The sequence below is a fragment of the Aphelocoma coerulescens genome, chromosome 1 (genome assembly GCF_041296385.1).
Source record: "Aphelocoma coerulescens isolate FSJ_1873_10779 chromosome 1, UR_Acoe_1.0, whole genome shotgun sequence".
Taxonomy (NCBI): domain Eukaryota; kingdom Metazoa; phylum Chordata; class Aves; order Passeriformes; family Corvidae; genus Aphelocoma; species Aphelocoma coerulescens.
This window is the reverse complement of record NC_091013.1, coordinates 41,047,873-41,070,309: the sequence shown is the minus strand read 5'-3', so window position 1 is coordinate 41,070,309 and position 22,437 is coordinate 41,047,873. Positions and strand designations below refer to the sequence as shown.

Here is a 22,437-nt window from a genome sequence, read left to right as displayed (position 1 = left end):
TCAGGATGCATGGAGGCTTTGAAGGTAGAAGAGATTGGTTTTGTTACTGTACCAAATGTGCAGGATGCAGGCAGGCAATCCTGGCATCAATCTTCTGAACATGCAGTGCTCTGGAACAGATGCCTTTTTAAGATACGTTTTTCCCCAATGCCAACCTTCTCTTTTTTTGCATTTCGTTTAGAAATAAATGAGATCGGGGCCTTACAGGAAAAAAAAACCACTAAGCTATTTTAGGTCATTACTTTAGGAATCTGCTTTGCTCTAAGGTGTGTAGTACTGTTGCAGCAAACCACTCAAACTATCAAGTCGTGTGCAGAATCTTTTCTCACAGGCTTGGACACGGGTCAAAACACATAGAATGGGAGAGAAATGGAAGTCAATATGTTAACATGAAGCAACAGCTGACCTTTCCTGAAATATTATGATCACCTGGACTAGAGGAGTCTTCTGGTGATCATTAACTATATGGGATATCAATTTTGCATTTTTGCAGTGGCTCCCTAATCTAAAAAGAATAAGCAGTCCTGAGAAATCACTGGATTTCCGTCCTGGTACCTTTCTTTATCTTGTACATCTGTTCTTTTTCTGTTGTTTCCTTGGGATTTGTGAATCTGCCTTTATATGTTTGTACTTAATCTTCATAGTGGTACATCTTCAACAAAAAGATTGAAAAGTATTTTCTAGACCTCTCTTGCAGCTTAGTGGTTAGAACAGCCTTCTGGGAAAAGCAGATGTGAAACTCCTGTGACTAAAGGAGGTGTATGGTGCAGGTCTGTCACGTCATTGATCAGGGTTGTAACCACTGTACTATGTTAAATGTGAGAAACGGCATTGACACCACTTGCTTTTATTCCCAGGGCTTTATTCCCAGGATGTGATATCTGTTGTAGATTTGTTGAATACCTTACTACTGTTGTGTTAGTAGACTCAGTTAGCAATGTTGAGTGAATTAGGCTTCTCCAGGGACTTGGCTGCTTGCATGCCTCCTCCATAAATCTGCAGAGAGGTTAGGTGTGTGACCCTGGTTTGTTTCCAGTATATGGCTTAGATGGGCTTTTACAGCTGTAGGCCTTCCAACAGATACCTTATTTTCACAAAAACTTTGGGTGGATGAAGCTTTTCAAGAAATTAAGTGGGTAGGGAGAAATTTTGTGGGGCAGTCTCTTGGTCATGGGTCTCTAAATGCTTCTGGAGTCCCAGTATATTTGCCTCCCTCAATTTTGCTTTCAGACTCAGAAATATTTGCCATCAGAATGAGTTCATCTCTTTATCTCCTCCTTTTTCACATCAGTTTCATTCTGTATGTTTTGAGCAGTGAGTTTCTAAATGCCTTTGTATGACTCTTTTAGTATAGAATATAGAATAGGCCACAGACTTGATGATCAAATCATCCACAGCATAAGCTTAACAAGTCTTGTACTTCAGATGTCTTCTTTCTCTAAAAGGAGTTCTATGCACAGGTTATATTATATTGCTGATTATAACATTTTCTTTGGAGTAGAATCTGCTTAGGTGTCTATCCTTACATAAATAGTTGTCTGAGGGATGTTAGACTCTTTCCTAGAAAGAAATTGGAGAAGGAGATGGTATCACTTGTCAAGAGTCCATAGAGTTTTAATGTTAAGTATCAAATGGGAAGATATGTGATTAGTTTGCCTTCATAGGCATCTCTTCTGTCTATCCCTTAGTTTGGTTGTTTGCAGCCTCACTTAACGTTAGAAGCTGCAGATGCTCAGCAATCTATTTTCATGCCATCTGTTTCTCCAGTAGTTGGTATAGGTTGGCCGTGTGAAAGGATCATAGCTTTGTGCTCCTTGGTCCTCGATGTTCCAGAAAATTTAGGCGTGATGGCACATTCTAGAAGTTCATTCAATCCAAATATTCCCAAAATTCATTCAAACTGTGGAGAAGTCAGCTGCCTACTGATGTGGTGCATGTGTGGCTATGTTTAGATGGGCGTAGGGTTGAAGAGTCCTCTGCTGCCTTAGAAGATAACATAATGGATCAGCTCATAATTTTGCCTGGACTGTGTGAATGGATATCTAATAGTCTTGCCTTTAGTCTGGCACCATACACAATGTACTTGTTCCATCTGGGATTTTGTAACCTCTGTTTCTTACCAAAGTATCACTGTCTTATTATGTCGTTGCTGCAAATTTCTGATGAGCCTGTTTCCCATCTAGCAGTTCTTAGTCAAACTTGTTGTAACTCTTTTATTTCTAATGCTCTCTGTAACCAGCTTTCATAGCAACCAAAGTCAAATGCTTGCTACCCATCAGTTGAGTCTGTTAACAACTGTTGGCAAGAAATGCTGTTCCTATTATTACTCTGAGTACCAGTTTTTACATTGTGGGAGTGGTCCTGCTGCCACCAGGCCTTTTGTCCCAGATTCTGCATTTACCATGTAATTGGAGGATTCCTGGACTCCTCATCTGTGCAAAGGTGATTTTTCAGGAACTATGATGAGCAAATGCAGTCGTTAGACAACCTTCTGGTGGATTGGAGCTACTGTTCTTTTCATCTTTTTGATTTACAGTGTTGGTTACACCTATAATTGCCAAGAGCTCAACTACTGGGCTGCAGTGATGGTTTGTAGACAGGACGTGAACGTTTAACTGAAAGCAGGGCCCTTTCTCGAGGGAAGGAAGTGACGGGCAAGATGAACACTTAGTCACAAGATTAAACTGTAGCAGACAGGTTCAAAGGGCCATTATCTCTAAAAATTATATCACAAGAAGCTGAAGATAAACATCATGGTAGCTTGATGATGGAAAGGTGGTTTATCTGGACTGCTTTGTCTTAGATACTTTAGTGTCTCTTTGAAAAAATCAGTGCAATTCAGGTTTTACTGACCGACGTTTACAGTGTAACTCTGTTATGAAGAGTAAAACAAAATACATAGAAAGCTACCATGAGTATTTGAACTTAAAAGGTCCGAATTGCTCTGGAATGAAGGAAGAGGGAAGGAAGGTGCTATGTATTGCAGGGTTTACTAATGTGTCCCTAGGCTTGATAGGGACACATTGAGAAAAAAGAAACAACCCCATGTTTACAAAGTTTTCACCTCTGGAAAGAATTGCTACATTGTAGACTTTACAGAGGAAAGAAGTATGATTTTTGGAAAAAGAAAAGGTTTTCTTTCCGTGGCTTCTCAAGAACTTGGTCATTCAATGTAATTGCTGCAATTTATTGCAGGATATTGCCTTCTCTATTTTTTCTCACTATATTTGGTAAAAAATACACAAAAAAAAGGAGAAAAGCATCCTTGTTTTTAAATGAGATGAGTATATTCAAGAAAGAAAACAAATAACCTAAAGGTGTGAAATCACATAACTTGGTGAATGTTGAGTTCTCCTCCAGATGGTTTTTAGTTAGAAATAGTGACTGCCATTGTGGTAGTTTCATCTGCCAGAGACGGACAATGATAAACTCAGCCTTGGATGAAAGCTGAGAAGGCACACCTTGAATGTCCATCATTACTCTAAAATTAAGCAATTGTATTGCCTTCCTAGCTGGGATAATTAGACTGGTAATTGAAGTCTACATTCTTCTTCAAGAGATGATCAAAATGCTTGCTTTGAAAGACTTTCTGTCTGTCAGCAAGAAATGCAGTTAGATTAAAAGGACTGGGAACAGTCTGGGCTTCACACCTCCACACACACCTTCAGATTAATTGGAATGGCCTTTCTGAATAGGACTACTTAATGTGGAAAAAATAATTAGTGAACTATTTTCAGGAAATTCTAGTTACCAATTAGTGATTCCATGAAGAAGGTGTAATGGACACTGGGGTGTGTGTACAGTACCTTTAAACATAATCTCTTTCTTAAAAGAAAACTGACTTTTTCAAATATTTCAGCATTTTTCAAATATTTTATGCTGTTACTTTTGAGGGTTAAATATACAAATTTTCATCCTTTCTGTATCTAAAATATGACAAATAGACATGTAAACATTGGGGTAGTACTTTCTTTCTTTGAGTAAAATGAAGTACATGTTTTTTAAAAATTAAGTTTGCACAGAAAGAGAGACAGTTAAAATGTATGTGTATATACACAAATTATGCACATATGTACACAAGGGTTTTTCAGTTTTTTAGCCATCTGGGGTCAGGACTCAGGATAAAAGGAAAAGAAATGGATTCTATCAGGATCTGCAGTCATCTTCTATTTAAAATAGGCTTTATCTACATGTGAAAATTTTTTCAACAAATTACTTCTAAACAAGTTTGTTTAAACCAATGCAAAGCCACATTGTTTGTCTCATACCTAATCTGAGCAATATTAAAATTAGTATCCATGTGGGAATTTGCAGCATTTTCAAGAAGTTTCTTGGGTTAGCCTGGCTTGTTTGTGTTTTCTCCCTCTGAAAAAAAAAAAATTATGTCAGTAAGAAACATAGACTCTTTTTTCATTCTGTTTGCTCCTCTCACACACTCATGCATGGGTTGCTTTCTCTGTCAGCAAGCAGGGCCTGTGGTCCCGGTGAGCTGGACTGAGGAGCCATCTCACTGGGTGCCCCCAGCCATCGGCCGGCACACAGCCACCGGCAAAACGCCAGCGTGGAGCTGCTCCGGTGCCCCGGGGATGCTGACAACCGGAGCCTTGGGCTCTGACCCCGGGCTGCTGACACAGCTTTGGCACAGCCAACGCAGCCAGGTGCGCAAACCCCCAGAGATGCAGCGGTGTGGTGGTGGTAGAGGAGTCCCAGTGGCCAACCTTGCTGATTGGGTTAACAGGTACAAGATAAAACAGTCTGCAGGGTTGACTGGCTGCCACAGAGTGTCTTTCATGGACAATAAAATGGCTGTCAGGCAGGTTAGTAAAACTCTTCTGGGAAAAAGGAGCTTTTTATAGCCTAGACTAGACCCAAGGAAATTAACATTTATACAGTAGTTAAAATATAAATAGCTCGACATCTGAGATGATGAGTATATCTGAGCTCCTCGTTATAGCTGCCTTCATTTTGATAGTTAATCAAATATTAAATTTGAGATTGTACGTACACACATCCGTGTATGTGAGGAAAAGTAAAATGTTTAGATTTTGCTGTTTTACTAGATACCCTCTATTTCATGTCATCTTATAAACAAGTTCTTACTAAGAAATTTTGGGATATTAGAATGGATTATATTCACAACACTGATTCAGAATGAAGTAGTCTGTTGTTTTTCTTTAATTGGTACCTGTCTTATGGTAGAAAGAGTGAAAAAATCTCCTAAGAAAATTATTTCTGAAGTTTATTGTCAAGCTAGAAAGGAGGTTATCAGTAAATTGTTCTCTGTTTTTATCTTTATACCACATTGAGGTAGTATGCTGGGAGGCAGTATTTTGTATTTGAAGATGAACCAAAATTTATTTTAATAAGAACAAGTAACAAACAATCAAAAAATCCTGACAATTCTGAAGCTCTTATTTTGGTCTGTTCACCTTTAGATATGGAAACAGTTTCACTTAGCAAGATGATATACACTTTTTGAATAAAATTTATGGAGTTAGAAAGTTGAGTTGTTGAAGATGGAGGTGACTTCTTAAACCTGTGGAGAATAAAACCGTCTTAGTGTTCTGTTTATTCTAACATTGCAATTATTTATATCAGGCATATGGTAATTAGATAAGTTGTTCTGTAAGATAAGGGCCACCGACTTTCTAAAGTCATGGCAGAAATGTTCTGGTAGAAACTTGGCAGGAGTGAAGAGGCTTTCAGAGCATCTGCTCATGGTACTAGTCAAGGCCTTGGATTTGTCCTTTGTTGGTAGAGGAGGGTTTGACTATGCTCAAAAGGATATTAAATCAGAATACTACTTCTGCAGTAAAAGAGAAAATGATAGCATTTATCCTGTTTTGTCCTGAATTGGTTCACTGTATCAGCATGATAGTCACTTGCTTAGCATTTCTGTAAAATAGTCCATCTTCTGAAAAATATCCAGAGTTGTACCCTAATTGTACCATTGCAAGGAAGATCTGTCTCAACAGGGCATTTTTTGCAAAGTTTTTTTATATGCACTGTAGGATGTTTTTATTAGCTTGAAGGACATTAAGCTGTGTTCTTCTTTAGTTTCTAGGGCAACGAAAGTCTATTCTTTGAACTAGACACACAAAGTCTTTTCAGGCTATGCAGTATCATAAAAACTCTGGTATCTACCTGCCTTAGCTTCTACATGGAGACTGATGAGAGAGCAGAAATTCAGGCCAGGTTGTTTGCCAATTAGCCCTATTATTTTTGTTTTACTTTTTCTTAAGTTTTAGTGACGTGCAGCTAGGTTCATTGCAAAAGGTCAAATTCTTTAAAAAGCAAGTAAATAAAAGCCTCTGTGGAACTGCAGTTTGTATCAGTATGTAATGCTCGATTCTGCATACTAGATCATGGCAGTCAAATTATCAGAGGTGAATTCTGTGACCTAGGCTTGCATTTGTTTTCAGAGGCCATACGTGGGTAGTGCCCAAAGTCAGGAGCACAGATTTTTCTGGAGTAAAAGTATCTTACCTCAGCATGGAAGAACAACTCTTTCTTTCCCTGGGTTTCTGACTGGACAGGACAACACAGTCGTTCCTGGACTCTAATCCTTTGGAAGCAAGTGATGCTACTAAGAAGGTTTTGAATTAATTGTTAGGCCTATTCTTGAACACTGTAAAAGTGTAATTTTAATGAGCTAGAGAAAATCCTATTAGCATAGTTTAAACAAGTTTTGCAGTGGAATTTTTATCAGTGATTATAATTTGGTTAAAGTAATATAAGAGTGTGTTGGCTTTGAAGAGTGAACTAATACTTAGAGGACTATAGTCTTCTAGTCCTTTAAAAATGCATATGCATTTGACTATTTTTGCTATTTTTACTTTATGTATCCACTAAAAAGTTTTGCTTTTTATAGTTTAAATAAACAAGGATAAAGTGTTCGAAGTTGTCATTAACTTATGCTTGAGCTTTAGGTAATTCTGCAAAATCTGGTTAGTTCATTTTGCTTTCAGAATTCTAAGATACATGTCTATCTTGAGACCTGTAAGTATAATTATCACTTCCTCTACATAAATTAATAGCTATAAATATTTATATAACTTTGTCATTTGTTTCTCAGCCCATTTTCCATGTAAGCAAGCCTTATGCAACTCAGTTGTCTGTGTGTCTCATCTTCCTCCATTACCTGTTAGTAAGTTTTGAATTCTGCAGTGAAGTTAAACTAAATTAAACATTATTAGGACAAATTCCCAAAGAGATTGTGGAAGGCCTGTCCTCGGAAGTGTTCAAGACTGAGCTCTGCATGGCCCTGAGCAAGCTGGTTCAGATTTCCTGGCTAACCTTGCTCTGAGCAGGGGGTTGGACTGGAGACTTCCCAATGTCCCTTCCTGCCCAGATCAACATCTGGAACAAATGAGAAATCTAAATAATGATTAAGTTCTGTCAGAATTGTTGGTGGGAAAGACACACTGTCACTGCTGTAGTTATGGAGGAAACGGGCACATGCTTAATCCTAATTGTGGACTGGAGAACGGTGAGCGGAAAAGGAGTAGGCAGAAGGAAGAACTAGAGCTTTAGACAGCAGCATTGATACTCTATAAGAAACTAGACCTACCACTGTACTCATAAATTACTTTACAGTCTCTGTGCTTTATACAAAGTCTGGATGCTGTCTCAGCTTTTCCAAAAGGATTATTAACAGTATTTTATTGCAAGGATTTTTCTATAGCCCAGCTACAGACGTAAACTTTGATATATCTGAGTTGGTACAAATCTGTTTAGTCACTTTCTTCTTCCTCCCTCACCTTTGTCAGTGCTTGCTTGTACAGGAAGTTGTACAGTATATTTTAATTACAGTGGCTTAGATAAACATTTGCATATCAAGATATGCTTCTGACAGAAATTTCTGGTGACAAAGCATGTATTGATGGGTAACTGGTAATGAATTTTAGGGTCACTGTTGAGTTCTTTTGAACACAGCAATGTAATAACTTTAAGCTATAAAACAATTATAATCCATAGATTGTATGATGTGCAAGAGGCTCGCATTGCTTTTAATAGGTATCTGCATTTTTTATTGCCTTTGTAAAGGGACCTGTTTCAGTCCCACATCATCAGAATAGGCAGGCTTTATGACCTTGTAGAGTTTTGTACAGAGGTGCAAGGAGGAGGAGAAATCCCTCAATGTCAGCATATGTTTTAAGATATTGTGGGCCTTTGCAGTTTCTGCTCAGGCCAGTGGTGTTGAAGTGAGGTAACAGCCTTGACTTTGTTCCCAAAGCCGGTGTTCTTGCTTCAAGGCACACCTAATCCACTAGCTTTATTCTTTCTGCTGACAGGTTTGATGTTGTCATGGAATCTGCCCTAACGTTCTAAATAATTGTAAAGAAATCCCGAAATGTTGTGGTGTTATGTAGCCTACTGCTGAGAATAGCTGGGATGCAGGGTGCTTTTTCACTTGAAGAGCAGGCAAAACTGCTACTGCATCCTTCAAGATGTTCAGATTGCCTCCATCACTAAGGATGGAAGGCCTCAGAAGTGTTTATGTGCCATAGGTAATAGAGATTAAAGCTGACACCTCTTTTCTTCAGATGGAGAGCTGAGGTACAGAGTTCATGGGACTTGCTAGAAATGGCACAGGAGGTCTGTAACAGGGTGTGAAACTGAACCCACATCTCTTAAATCACATGTCAGCATTCCTCTTGCTTGATGCTGCATGTCTTTGCTGTAAGATATCAGTGGATAAAGTTCAATTATAAGTGGCCATGTCTGAAAAAAGCTGGTCATTTAGAAGCAATGGGTTTTTTTTGAGACTTCAGAATATAAAAAAAAGATAGGTGGTAGTCTCTTTAATTTTAGAATCTTCTATATGTTGCACATTTGGTAGGTACTGAAAGCCTTGACATATCCAGTCATGTTCATTGTATTGGAATAAACGTTAGTATATTAGCATGGATATGGCTTAAAAATATTCAAGGTAAGAAAACTAATGTGGTTATTAAGAATAATTTTCAATTATGGATGCAAAGCTTAAATATTGAAATGTGAGGCCTAATTTTCAAAATGCTGAGCCATTCCTACAGCTAGTAGCAGTAAATTAAAAAAAATTAGATGATCAGCTTTAATGTCTGGAAATTTTTTGAGCAAGAACTTTTTTGTATTTAAGCAACACGCCTCATAATCTGTTAGTATCTTGACAAGTAGGCTTCTTTCACTGTGAACTGAGTAGAGAGACAGGAGCTAGATGAAATTGGTGAGGCTGTGGTAATCTCAGATTTGTAGGACGTTCTGATTTTCTTGTTGATTTTAGAAACAAGAAAATTAGTCACAATGGAAAAAGTCAGGTAAAATGTTTGCCTTGTATTTACTTGTGGTTATTGCTTCTTTTTTTTATTAAGCTATACCAAGGAACAGAAAATTCCCATTCGAAAATTCCAGTGTTTCTGAGTTGCTAAGTGTGGCAAGCATTTCAGGATTTCAACATGATGTTGATGCTCGTTTGTGTAAAATGAGAATTTTGATTGGCATAGAGAGGGAACTCAAGGATTAAAATCTTGTTTGGATATGCTCCCAGCAAACCTGCTGCTAAGCAGGTAGATTTTATATATCCCTTAGAGTCTTTCCAGTCTTGATAATAGACTTCAGTGTTAGCTATGAATTTTAATGATAGATACTAGGGAGAAGTGTCCTTTTTAAGGTGAAAAATAACCTCTTGTCTTTGAAGGCTTTTGAGCATCTGAAATGGCAGTAGATGAGAACTGAAGCTACTTGTGTCTTTGGCTCCTTGTTATCATCCCCAGCAGTCAGAGTGCTGTTTTCCTTCACCTGTCCCAGAGCCTTACTTCGAGGGGAACAGACAGTGTCATGGGATGTAGTTTAAGCATTCATGGAGTTCTGCAAGCTTAATGAGAAAATGTCTCCCTAACATCTTAATGATCAGGGACCTTTTTTTTCAGGACTTACTTTAGTGACTAGCAAACCCTTAAGACATGTTGATAGACATTTGAATTTTCAGATGTTCTTGACATTTTACCTTAAAAGCTGAAGGCAGAGCTGATGGAAGCTGTATCTGCAGTGATTTGCAGAAGCAGGCTGAAAACAGGAAAGGAGTTTATTGTCATTCTGGTTCCCCTATGAAATCTTAGATGCGGAAAATCCTCTGTAGATAAGAATTTTTCGCTGAACGGAAATGACCTGTAAAGATCTTTGGTGTCCTTCATACAGGGATGATGTGCATCATTCTGTTGCAGCAAGGGAATGTAGGTTTACCAGATGGCCTTTAAGTGTGTATTGGGTTGTACCATCCATGGTTCTTGTCCCTTGGAAGGTCTCAGCTGTAAGCTGCTTCGGAATAATGTGTGCAAGTGCTTTGGTTGAAAAGTGCTTATTGTACCAGTTGGGAAACAGATATTTATAGTGCTTCTGCATATTGTGGTTGGTTGTTCTTTCTTGGGTTTTTGGTTGGAAGGGAACTATTTCCTCTAATTTCTTACAAGCACAGCACCAATGGTGAGCCAAACTGGCACTGGTTGAGACTTTTTCTAGACCTTGAAACCAAACTGGAAAGTGAAGCCAGCTAGAACACCCACAGAACTGAACTGGCTTTAAAGTATTTTATTTAAGCTGAGGTGGTTATTTCCAGAAAGTTTCATGTACAAGAACAGAGTTTCTGAAGCCTTTTCAAAAGTGATATGGCACGGTATTTATTATTCTAATATTATCCTCCCAAGCTGTTTTACAATTATTATTTAATTTGCTGTCCTATGAGTAAGTAGAATTATCATGACTTTATATACCTCAATCTATCCACCTGAAGAGTGTGTTTTCCCAAAGGCTATGTAAGGAGTTCATGTCAAAGCCTAGAATAAAGTGTTAGATCCCAGTCCTACAATTAGGCCATACACTGTTCTTTATAGCAAACTAATTCATGACTCAGCCACCTAATTGCAGTGGGACTTCCAATAAATTCTTTAACATCTACTCATTTATAAAAATGATTTTAAGACCATTTTTTTAGTTGGGAGTTGTTGCTTAAGAAATTAAATCATTACACAATATAGCTTACAAAACTGAATATTAAATGCAATTAATTAGTAAACCGGAATGACTTGTTTGCATCAGGATCGTGGGAGTTTTACAGCTGTTCTGTATGCTTTTGCCTGAGAAGTTGTAATAATTTCCATTAGAGGGAAAAGTGCTCAAACTTTGCAGAAAACTGCCTTTGTTTAGATTTTAGTATCTCTCTGACACATTTACAGGTATTGACACATCTTCATTGGTATATATTTGCAGAAGTCCATGGAAACAACTCTGCACAATGAGCCCCTAATGGTTACAGTTTTTAAAGCTACCAAAATACAAAGAATAAGGGTTTGGAAAAAGTGAAATATCTCCTCTGAGTGTCTTAAGGTAATGATAGATAGATAGATAGATAGATAGATAGATAGATAGATAGATAGATAGATAGATAGATAGATTTCCTGCTGCTTTGGTTCAAGAATTGGTAGCTTCAGCAAAGGGTCAAGATGGTTTTCTCCTTGAAAATTCTGTGGTATTGCTTCCTTTTATCCTGATGTTTGAGAGGCTCAGAATCAGGCTGGGGAACACTCTGTGCCTTTTCTTATCCTCCATAGCTGATGTGAGTTTTAACTATCGAGGATTCTGCATTAAATATCCAAGTAATTATGTGAAAGGGATTAGAAAAAGTCTTGATAGTTACACTTGGAATATGTTCTTCCTCTAGATGAGGAAACTGCTCGTTGAAGTTATGACAGATTTTACTGCAGGCAATCAAAGTTTGCAAGTTAGGTTATGAAAGGGTATTTAGTTACATTTAGTGTGAATTTGTAAATAACCTAATAGATTTAACTGTCATTTCTGGTGCTTTATTTCATATGACCCAGAATTCTTTTGCTGTGTATTTTGGCAGGATTCATACAAGAAATTTTTTGTAAGTCTAAAATGAAGAATAATTATTGTTTACTGACTTTCTGATGTAATTTCCATCACTAATGTCTTTATCCCTTAAATTAATTTTCTTTTTGAAATCTATCAAAAGTGCCAGAAATGCATTTAAAAAAAAGAGAGAAAGATGTGTAGAAGGTGATGAAGGTAATTTAGTACTGGAGAGTCTAGTAATACTTATCATGTAGAGGTTTCTTTTGTATTTCAGTGGTCCCAGTATTTATCATATAAAGCTGTAATCATGCATCTTTCCAGAAACTTAAACAGGACTTAAACTTCCTATAAGAAATAGTCTTTAAGAATACATAGTAATCTCTTGATTTGCTTTTATTACACAGAATTATTTGGTTTAAAATATTTGTGTCTGATATGAAGCTCAGGAAAAAATCCTGGAAAAGATACAACACTTCCAGAATGTGAAATTAGAAAACAGGAACCTGTTTGGACTTGTTAAGATCTTCTCTACTGACTAGTACAACTCACACACACAGAGTTTAGGGGTACTGGGCAATCTCTACCACTGTTTAAGGGAATCAGATCAGTTTATTAGCCTTGATGTATGTTTGGGTTTGTTGTTTTTGTTTTTTAATTCTTGCTCTTTTAGTCTTCATTTTTATTATCTTTTCACTGCACATTGTCTTTGTTTTTATCTTTATCCAATGACAGCTCTAACCAGAAATCTGAGAAGTACCTTTTAAAAGACATTCAGATGTGAAGTCAGGTACTGCCCATGTTTTTCTCCTTCTAGGTATGATTGGAGGTGGAAAAACTGTGAGATAAAAGTCTCTGAAGATTATTTTCATACCATTCATCTTGAAGCTTTCTAAATGCTTTAAGCTGTTATTCAAAGTTTACATAGTAATCTAAACAGATGTGTGTGCCATAAGATAAAATTTAGAACCTATTTATTGCCATGTAACGTGTAAGGCTGTGTGGTCAGTGGTGTATAACTGGTCTACATAAAACGTTTGAAGTCTGTGTATTTATTGATTACATGTGGCTGTGGGGTCCATCTTCAGGAAAACTGAGGGACTTACTGTGGGCTGTTGGTCCCAGGTGCTCATTAAAGATGGGTAGCAGTGGGTTTTAGCGCTGAATAGTTATCTAGGACTGGGAAATACATTCTGATTGTCTTTTATGGAGCAATGACTGTACCTTGTCAGAAGTGATATCCTGGATATGATGGCATTTGACTCTGCACCAGTGCCTTTCATAGGGCTGTAAATGACTGCAGTCATGTTATCTCTTCAAGAGTTGCTGCTGCTCAGTGTCTGTCATATTGGAGCTAAAGATAGTGAGATCATTAAACCAGGGTGAAGTGCCTTGTTCTTTAAATGTGTTCTGCAAACATGTGTAATTGGTCTTGCAAAAATTTGTTCCTGAAGAGGTCTTGAAAAGCCAAGCCTTCCCCTGCTATATTTGAGAGTTTTTCTTACAGGCTCTGCTATGATATTTGCCCTAGAATACATACTGTGCTGCACTGATACTGACAAAAGTGGCAGCAATTCTTATTTTCAGGTGGCCCTTGTGCTTTTCATTAGAAATGATCAGTGCTGCTCAAAGCTTTTCAGCTATATTGAGAAAATTGGATTTTCCTGCTCCTGAAATGAGGAGCAGAACTGTGCCACTTTTCCATTGCTAAGGGGACAGGCACGGGCAGATGGGCTGCAGCAAAAGGCAGAACTTCTGCCCGGCTCCCACTGTGGACTGAGCTGCTCTCCCTGTGATGGGAGGAGCAGCCTAGATTCAGGACTTCAGTATAGGTGATGGGGTTTTAGCCTCTCTTGCTCTGCTAAAAGTATTTGTGAGTAGGTTAGATCCTACCAGAATCTTTTGGTAGGATTTGTGAATTCCTAAGTTTGATATTTGTGGTTGTATGGAATGGTTCTGCATTGTTGCTTGGATGTTGCAAGGTGGCTCTTTTTGTTTGTTTGTTCATTTTTTTCCTTTGTAAAGCACCTGTTTTTCTCTTGGGCCAGTGAAATTCAACAGGGTGAAAAGCCCATGAGGAAGAAATGTTCTCCTTCCCTTCATATTTCATTACAATCATGTAATTCCCCCATATCTGAGAAATCTCCCTTCCCTTGGTGGGCCTGTGCTGCTGCACACCACCTCAGTAATGGGTGTGCAACATCTGGCTGGTCGAAGCTCTGAATATCAAGTGGGGTCTCCAAATCCAAGCAGAAGTTGCCTCCGGTGAGATCAGCAGCTGTAGTAAGGAGAATATTGAGCCAGGGGTCTCCCCCATACTCATCAGAAAAAAATTTGCCCAGGATACTAAGTGAGGCAGGAAATTCTGGCAGTGTTGGGGGGTAAAGGGTGTAGAGCTAGCTTGAACTTCAGAGCTTGTAGAGCTCGACTTAGTCAAGGGCTAGATTTTCCACACCAGAGCTCAAAAACTGGGAAGTGCAGTGCAGAGACCCTTAGGACTCTGAATGGAGACACACAGTTCATCATCCTCTTGGTACTTGGGGAATATGATACACAGAAGTCTGGTCTAACTCCCCCTGCTCAGCTTGGGTCTGGCAGGACTGATAATGAGCTGGAGCTCATAAGCCCATATGAGAGCCAGTCTTCTGCTCGGTATCCATGGACTGTTTTTCTATTATTTGCTGTATTCTAGGTAGTAGACACTGAATTTTCTATGTAGAAAGACATAATTGTTTGTAGGTATTATAAACAAGCATAAGTATATATAAAAATCTAAAGTATACGTCATACAGAATATATATATATATTATATATATATAATGTATTTTCTCTGTAAACTTAACTACTCAAAATCTAGGTAGTACAGGTATGTAGTCTGCAAGACCAACTTTTTTTATAAGAAGACATAATGAGAGCTTTGCAGAAGCACTTTCTTACACATTTCAGTATTGTAAAGTTACTGGGTTTTGGATGAATCTGAATTGTAAGGTGAATAAGACTATTGACTGTAGGATCTCATTTTGGGTGGTGAAGGTAGGTAGTGAATTGGGTAAATGCAACAGGGAAAGCAATACAGAAGTTTGCTTCTACCTGTTCCACCTAATAGTTGCTAGATGGCCCTGTGCAAATAAATTAAATTAGGCTTTTCACATCTTTTCTGTCAGCTCATCAGTTCTTTCTGTTCTTCAGGATGAAATGTCAGTGTTTCCACTGCTCAATTTCCCAAGTGCTGAGTACTCATAGCATACAGACTCTCAGGTACTTAGCTGCCCAGTTTTTCTAAGGTTCCTAAATCTTTTAAGCACTTGGATGTTTCAGTGGAACTGACTATAACTGCAACAAGTGTGTATGTGTTTCCTCATATGTTTCTCAACAAATTGGAGTGATCTCACAAAACTGAGAGGGGTGATCTTGTGTTTTAATTCTGGCTCATCTATTTCTTCACTGGGCATTTCTCAAGCACCTGCTTTGAATTTCTCAATTTTACCAGAGGGCAAGCCAGTGGGGAGTGAGAGGAAGTTCAGGGCCCTCAGATATCAAGAAATGCATTGAAGGTGTACCTGATTCCATTTCCACTGAAGGGTTTTTTTAATGCTGTATAGCAAACAGAACAGGACACATGCTTCTGAACAATAAAGATAAGACAGCAATTCAATATTTCTTTTTATCTGTTGAATGCCATCCATCTTATGTAATTAAAGACTATGCTGTCTTGTGTTTAAACTCAGGAGGACAGATTTCAAGATGCTTGTGTGTATTTTGGTACTTAATTAATAGCAGCTTGCTCTTGCAAGAGTTCCAAGGGTATCATTGTGCTAAACACTGCATATCCACAGAGTAAGAAATGGATTGTATCTCTTCAGATGGTAAATGAAGGCAGGATAAATGGTAAAAGTGAGGGGAATTGTCTACAATTATCGATGACAGCCCTAGACTATGGATTACATGACATTCCCTTAGTTAGCAAAGACGCATAACAAAGTTTAGGATTTCAGCTACATCTTATGTCATAGTTGGACAAATTTTTGATACTAGTCTGGTGATGTAAGAGTTGCTTATGTGGTTTGAGACATTATTGGCCTTTTATCCTTTTTGACTCTGGAGGAGCCTGCTGTCCCTGCAGCAGAGCCAGCAGGAGCACACAGGTTACCTTTTCCAGTGCAGAGTGGTGACAGACAGGGAAACAGGCTGTTTCCCTCAACCAGCTGAGGCAGGTGCACCAGCACTGCTCTGCTGCCTTGCTTGGCAGGAAGGTGAGACGGGTGGAAGGGATGAAAAAGGTGTAAGGTGGCTTAAGGATGGTGTCATCTTCAGCTGCTGCAGGTGTCAGCTGCGTCTTTTGTCTGTCCACAGTCCAGCTTTACTCGAGTGATTTGACTCAAAGCAATGCTACTAAGATAATATGAAGGAGAAAATCAGGTTTAAGTTAAGAAGGTACCATCTTGCTTCTCTTAGGTCTGGTTTAAGTGGTAAAAGTCATAACTGGTTTTTCTCTCAGTCCTAGTTGCTTTCATGAGAAAACCTGTGTAAGAGTATTTTGGAAGTAGGCCCAGTGTTTTCTTCTCTCTTTTCTTTTCTATGGAAAATATGTAAATTTAAAACCTGATGGAACTTAGTTTCATGTCTGAAGAAAGGTATGAATGTGAGGATGGGAAAAAAAAAAAAGGCAGACATTTCAATTTTGTAAAAAATTTTGGCAAGGATCCCTTCACAGGGAGGTGCAAAGTAATAAATTCCTTCATAGCTATATGATCTGTTGTGCTGTCCAAGTTGATTATGAAGCAGAACTGTGATAGTGTTGCCTGGAACTTAATTTTGATTTTTTTTATTTGTCTCTTCAACTTGTTTAAGTGGCATAATGATGTGAATGCTGCACGAGAGAGATATACATTTTGTATTATCTAGTACGTGTTTTTATATAGCAATACTTCTGTGTTTATGCAGTACTTGAGTGGATTACATTTCCTGAAATACGGAATTAATTTACTGGTCCTTTGGTTTTGTCTCATTTATTGCTATTCAGAGAGTTCTGTGTTTATTGACCAAAGGTAAATGTAGCCTGAAAGGGAAAGTGTTGCATTGTTATCCCAAGCAGGGGGTACAAAATACCTTCAGGGAGAAGGAGGATGTTGAAGGGAGGGTTTGATGTCCATCCTGTTCTCACACATGGAGGTTGCAAACAGAGAAAATAGTAATATATGCCTCATTTTTGTAGTGTGGAAGTTTTCCTGGAGGGAAGGGAAATTCAGAGGAGGAAGATTTTTGTAGAACTTTTAAAGCTCTGAGGGGAACAAGATGTGCAACAAATAGCTAGAATGTGAAATATGCGTTTTTTCAAATGTGACATTTTTAAGATCATCCAAATGTCTCTTTCCTATTGGGTCTGTACTGTTTGCAAATAGATTTTTTTTTTCTTTAAGAATGTTGCCATTTTTTAAAATATAATTATTGTTGTTGTTTTTGTTTTTAAACTGTAGGTATGAGAAGGTGCCAGTAATTCTGGTTGGTAATAAAGTGGACCTGGAAAGTGAGAGAGAAGTATCATTGAGTGAAGGCAGAGCCTTAGCTGAAGAATGGGGCTGCCCCTTTATGGAGACCTCTGCTAAAAGTAAAACAATGGTGGATGAGCTCTTTGCGGAAATTGTTAGACAAATGAACTATGCAGCACAGCCAGACAAAGATGACCCATGCTGTTCTGCATGTAATATACAATAGCATTAAAAATGACCTAACCTGGACTTAATTTGCAGAAATTTTGTAAGGTGGTAAAACTGTCTACTTCACTTCCTGGTTTGTGGGTCACTTGAAATACATCTGTAGTGAAGTAGCAACATTAACTCAGAGCTGAGCACTGAAAGTCAATCACTGACTCTGAATATAATTGGGTTAAATGACCACATCTCACCCGTTTTTTCCCTTTGAGCACCTGCAATTTTATGGCACAGTCAGTTGATCTACAGGGTCATTCCAGTCGAACGTACGTGTGTTGTCATGTCAGACAGCAACAACAGCAACTATTTCCGAAGAGGACAGAATCCTTTTGGGAACGGGAGACGAAAGCAGTGGAGAGGGTGTCTCTGAAGACCATTCACAACGAGCATAAGCATGAAAAGGAGAGCCAAGTCTTTTGGTGTCTGATTACCACACTTCAGAATGGGCACTATCACATGTGGCTGAGTTTGTTCAGTCAATTATGTTGATTTCACCAGAACTTCTGACAGTGTTGGAGGAAAAGGCTACCAGAGACCCATATAGTTTGGATTCTTTTCAAAATCAATGCTATTATTTCTACACTATCCCACATCTTGAAATAGAAAATATTGAATCAGTGTGTGTGAAATGAGAGGCAAGATCTGGAAACAAGTGACGGGTGAAGAAACAGTCTGGCATTGGAATGTTTTAAATCTTTCATTTTGCTGCTCAGAAATGGAGGATCGCTTCAGGTTTTGGTCTACAAAAAGCCAAACAAACCCTCTGTTTACAAAGCAGGAAGCATCTTTATTTTCACTTTACTGAACCAGGAGGAAGCAACTGTGATGAAAAAAAAATTGCTGAGCCTTACTAACAAGGAACACTTTAATAGATTAACTAGTACCATCTTGTAAGGAAAATTAAGCCATGTTTCATCCATATGTTCCCTTCTGCAGAAACCTCGTGGGACAGTATGAACATCCTGCATTTTTAAGTTTGTTAAAGACAACGTTTTTTTCTTGCCTTTAAGGGCTACATTCTCTGGTGTGATCCCGAACTAACCTTTGAAAATCCAGTTTGCTATTTGATAGCTTTAATGTTGAAAACTTAAATTGAATAACCACGTGAAATCATTTGGTTCAGAGGTGAAATAGTTATGGTTGTAAATCCTTAGGTGAGTGTGGAAATGGCTCTTTAATTGCCTGACACACTATTCAAAGGTTGCCCCAATTATTGGAGTGCTTAATGGTGGGAGCAAATATTTTATTTTGAAAGGATGCTCGAGCTCTGACTTGCTAGTTTCATAGCAGTGAAGTATTTATCATTTGCATGACTAATGGCACAGAAATACCTATCTCAAAGTCTTACAATCAAAGTATAGAAAAGTTTTCAATCGCAATGTTTAGATTTTAAATGCTGGAGAGATTGTCTTGAGCTGGATCTTTTATAGGTAAAATTGGCCATAAAAATACAGTCACGGAGCCTGTGGTCTAAATAACACCATGCGTTTATAGTTTTTCAATCTTGTGCAGTAACAGTGTAGTTCCTTGTGTTTAAATGAGTGAAAATAGGGGTGCTGGGCTGTGTGTGTGTGTGTGTTGAGTGTGTATGTGTGTGTGTATATGGCCCTTAGAAATGCTGTAATTGGAGTTAGGTTCGAGAGTTTTGCCTCCATCTGCAGAACTTCCTAAAAGCGCTCTCATCTGCCACAGAGGACACTGGAGTAGAAAACACTTTGCAGATTTCCATACATAAATATCCTTAACATTTTGAATTATAGTTCACTGGATGATAACTAAAGAAAATCATATTCACAGAAGAGAACTGTCCAACTCTGCCCTTAATCTTTCAAGACCTTTCCACAACCAGTGTGACAAAGGGCATTAGATGTCACGGAACATTAAGCCTTACTAGAACGTAGCCCATTTCCCATCTACCTTGCAGAGCTTTCGTTACTGTACTTTGTTCTCTTAGGGAGATAGGCACACTGTTTATTTCTGGCATCTGAATGCCCATTTTGGGTGCTCTGAATCGCCCCCCTAGAGGCACCTACCTCTTTCCATTGACTATATAGCAAACTTAGGCTTTTAACTTTAGTCCTCCAAGTCACACAACTCACATGCCTAAACTAGATGGTATGAATGTTCTCTTACCACCCCCTGCCTGCCCATTGTATCAGCTGCCATGCTTAAGCAAGATGTGAGATGTTGGATTAATAATATTTCAGGGTTTCAGATATCTAGATTGGGAAATGGTTTATCAAGCAGCACAATCCATCCGTAAAACAGCTTGTCAGTGTGAGATCCACTGCACAAGCTCTCAAAAAAAAAAAAAAACAAAAAACAAAGCCCAGAAAACAAACCAAAGCCAAATTTCAAACTGAGTTGGAAGTACATGTTATGCGAGGTTATTTACAGAGATGTTAAAAATCTTACCTCACAGATTTTTCATCAACCAAGAAAATGGCTTGAAGTAGAGTATGAACAGCCTAACATGAAGTTCATAATGTAAAGCAGATGGGCTTTAAATATAGGAAAAATTGCACAGTAAATTTTTAACAGAAAATATTGAAGAAAATATCTCCCAGTTTGGTTTCTTCATTACACTCTTACATTTTCACAAGCATAGGCCATATGAAAGCTACCATGCAACTTGGCTGGGGGGGCAAAGCGTAAGTGTTTTTCATTGTATAGTTCTGAGGAAGTAGTTATGCACTATTTGTATTTCCACTAATGTGAAGATAGTGGAGCTTGAATCAATGACAGTTGCACTCGACAGATTTTTCAAGTTACAGGGGTAGCCAAAAGGGAGGTAGGTGAGCTGCACGGCGGCTGCATGGCCACCCTGCAGGAGTCACTGCTCTTGGGTCACTGTTTCATTTGTACCCTGATAGGATTACCAATTATAGTATTTGAAAGTTTCTTATAACATGCCTTAAAATATTATTATTTGTTCCAAAGACCCACTTTTCCTTTGGCTGTTCTTGTAGAGCTTTGTACTTTTCTACAAAGACAGCATTTCTCCAGTTTTGTTGGTTTTTTTAAAAAAAAAGTTGCAACTTTTATTCTTTTAAGCTGTGATAGTGAGAGCAACTGTTTCCTCTTTCCCTTAAAAATACACACAAAAACTATTCAAGTAAACAGAATCAGATCAAGAGTATTAAATATAACTTACATTGAATTTTGTTTGGGTTTTTTCTGTTGTGTCTGTCCCCCTGCTCACCCCTTCAGAGCGTCAAAAAAATAAATTTGATGACACTTTCTGTTCTGATTCTAGCCTCTCCCTAACCCCAGTGCTACAGTTGCCATTACTTTTCTGTGGGAAAACTACTGGTATTTGCTTTCCTGTATAGAATGTTGCCTAAAGATGTCAGCCATTTGGTTGGGGGGTTTTGTGCATGTTTGTTTTTGATTTTTTTATTTTTTTTTACCAGTGTGCTGTCAAAGCACTGGTTAGGCTTTAATTGTGAAACTCCGCAACAAAAGCAAATGTTTGACAACTGCAGGAGGCTTTTATCTGCATTGTTGTGCATCTGTTAATTCTTGATCAGGGTTTGAAGAAAGACTGAAGTGGGTTCTGGAGTCAGACTTAACGCTGTTGATTTGGAGTTTCCTATGGGTGAATTAATGTATTTCACAGTTAATTGTTGAGCTCTTATACAACTGGCAACTTAAAATGGGGCAACAGTTTGTTTTGTAACAATGTCAGTTGTTTAAACCTTGATGTTTCAAATAAAACAAGAATTGTACATAGAACTCAATGCAAACTCAGCAGTTGTATTTGGAGTTAAATTATTTTAACAAATAAATTTATTTAATGAAATCTTCTTGCATTTTCTGTATTGTCCATTTTGATTTGATCAAAAAGTTCATCCAGAGCTGATGAGGGTGCCCAGTAATTTGAAACAACAGTCAACTATATTCAGTTCAGCTAAGTATTTCCTGCCAAAATGCTCTTCTGGTCCAAATTAAATAGCAATAAGTAAAAATCAAATATAATTTATTTTGTATGGATGGATGGATGTTGTGATTTAAGGTATGAGCTTGATAAAGAACATTAGCAATGCAGGGACTTTTTTTGTTCACTTTTCTTAGTGGGATATATACTGACAACAATCAGCAGTACTCAGTATTTGATAAGATACAGCTCTTCCTATGGCAAGAGAATAATGCTTATTGTAAATATATAATAAAATGTTCCATATATGAAAAAATAAAATTACCAAATAAAAACTTGGTCAATATATGATATAGTTAATATGTAAAATTATAGCACTGCAAAGGGTTAAAGAAGGATTGTTTGTTATATCAGCTGTTCAATTGATGAGTGTTTTGAAGGCTTTCAGTGCCACACAAAAGGAGTTAGTGTTAGAAAGAACTTCAAATACAATTAGTGTTGCAGAGATTTATAAATGAACAGTTGAGCTAATGCTAACAGGATTATTCTAGCTAATTGGCACTGATCAGCAGTTACATTTTAGTCATGCCAGTATCACTAAAATACCCTATTTTCACTAATGATGGGTGCTTGGTAGTCTCTTGTTTTCATGTCATGCATGCCTTAAGGAGCAAGAAGCCTGAGGCTGGCACATCTTAGAAGCTTTTAGTTCTATGGATCATATAGAAGGCTGACAGATGCTGCTAATTTCATGTTTTTGATTTGCCCATTCATTCTGTAAATCAGTCCCAGGGAAACTTTTGCTAATGGGTTCTTCCAGTCCCATTAGCTTAGTAATATCCTTTTGTTTTGTCCAAGAAGATACCTATAGAGGGACAAAGGAATTCATTGGGCTGTTCTGAACAGTTAAAAAAATGCCAATGTGTGACATGCTCTTTTCAAATAACTGAACAGCTAGAAAACTTGGAGTTTTTCACTCCTAGCAAATGCTTTCTCTGT

At 38.0% G+C, this 22,437-nt stretch overlaps 1 protein-coding gene across 1 annotated transcript in view; it reads left to right on the top strand.

Annotated features, from left to right (window-relative positions):
• Positions 1–21,363, top strand: part of RAP2A (RAP2A, member of RAS oncogene family) — a 30,981-nt gene extending 9,618 nt beyond the window's left edge. The window contains exon 2 of the mRNA XM_069008194.1: positions 17,328–21,363. Coding sequence (XP_068864295.1) covers positions 17,328–17,565 — 238 coding nt within the window. The 3' untranslated portion in view covers positions 17,566–21,363. The remainder of the gene's footprint in view (positions 1–17,327) is intronic.
• The last annotated feature ends 1,074 nt before the right edge of the window (positions 21,364–22,437 follow it).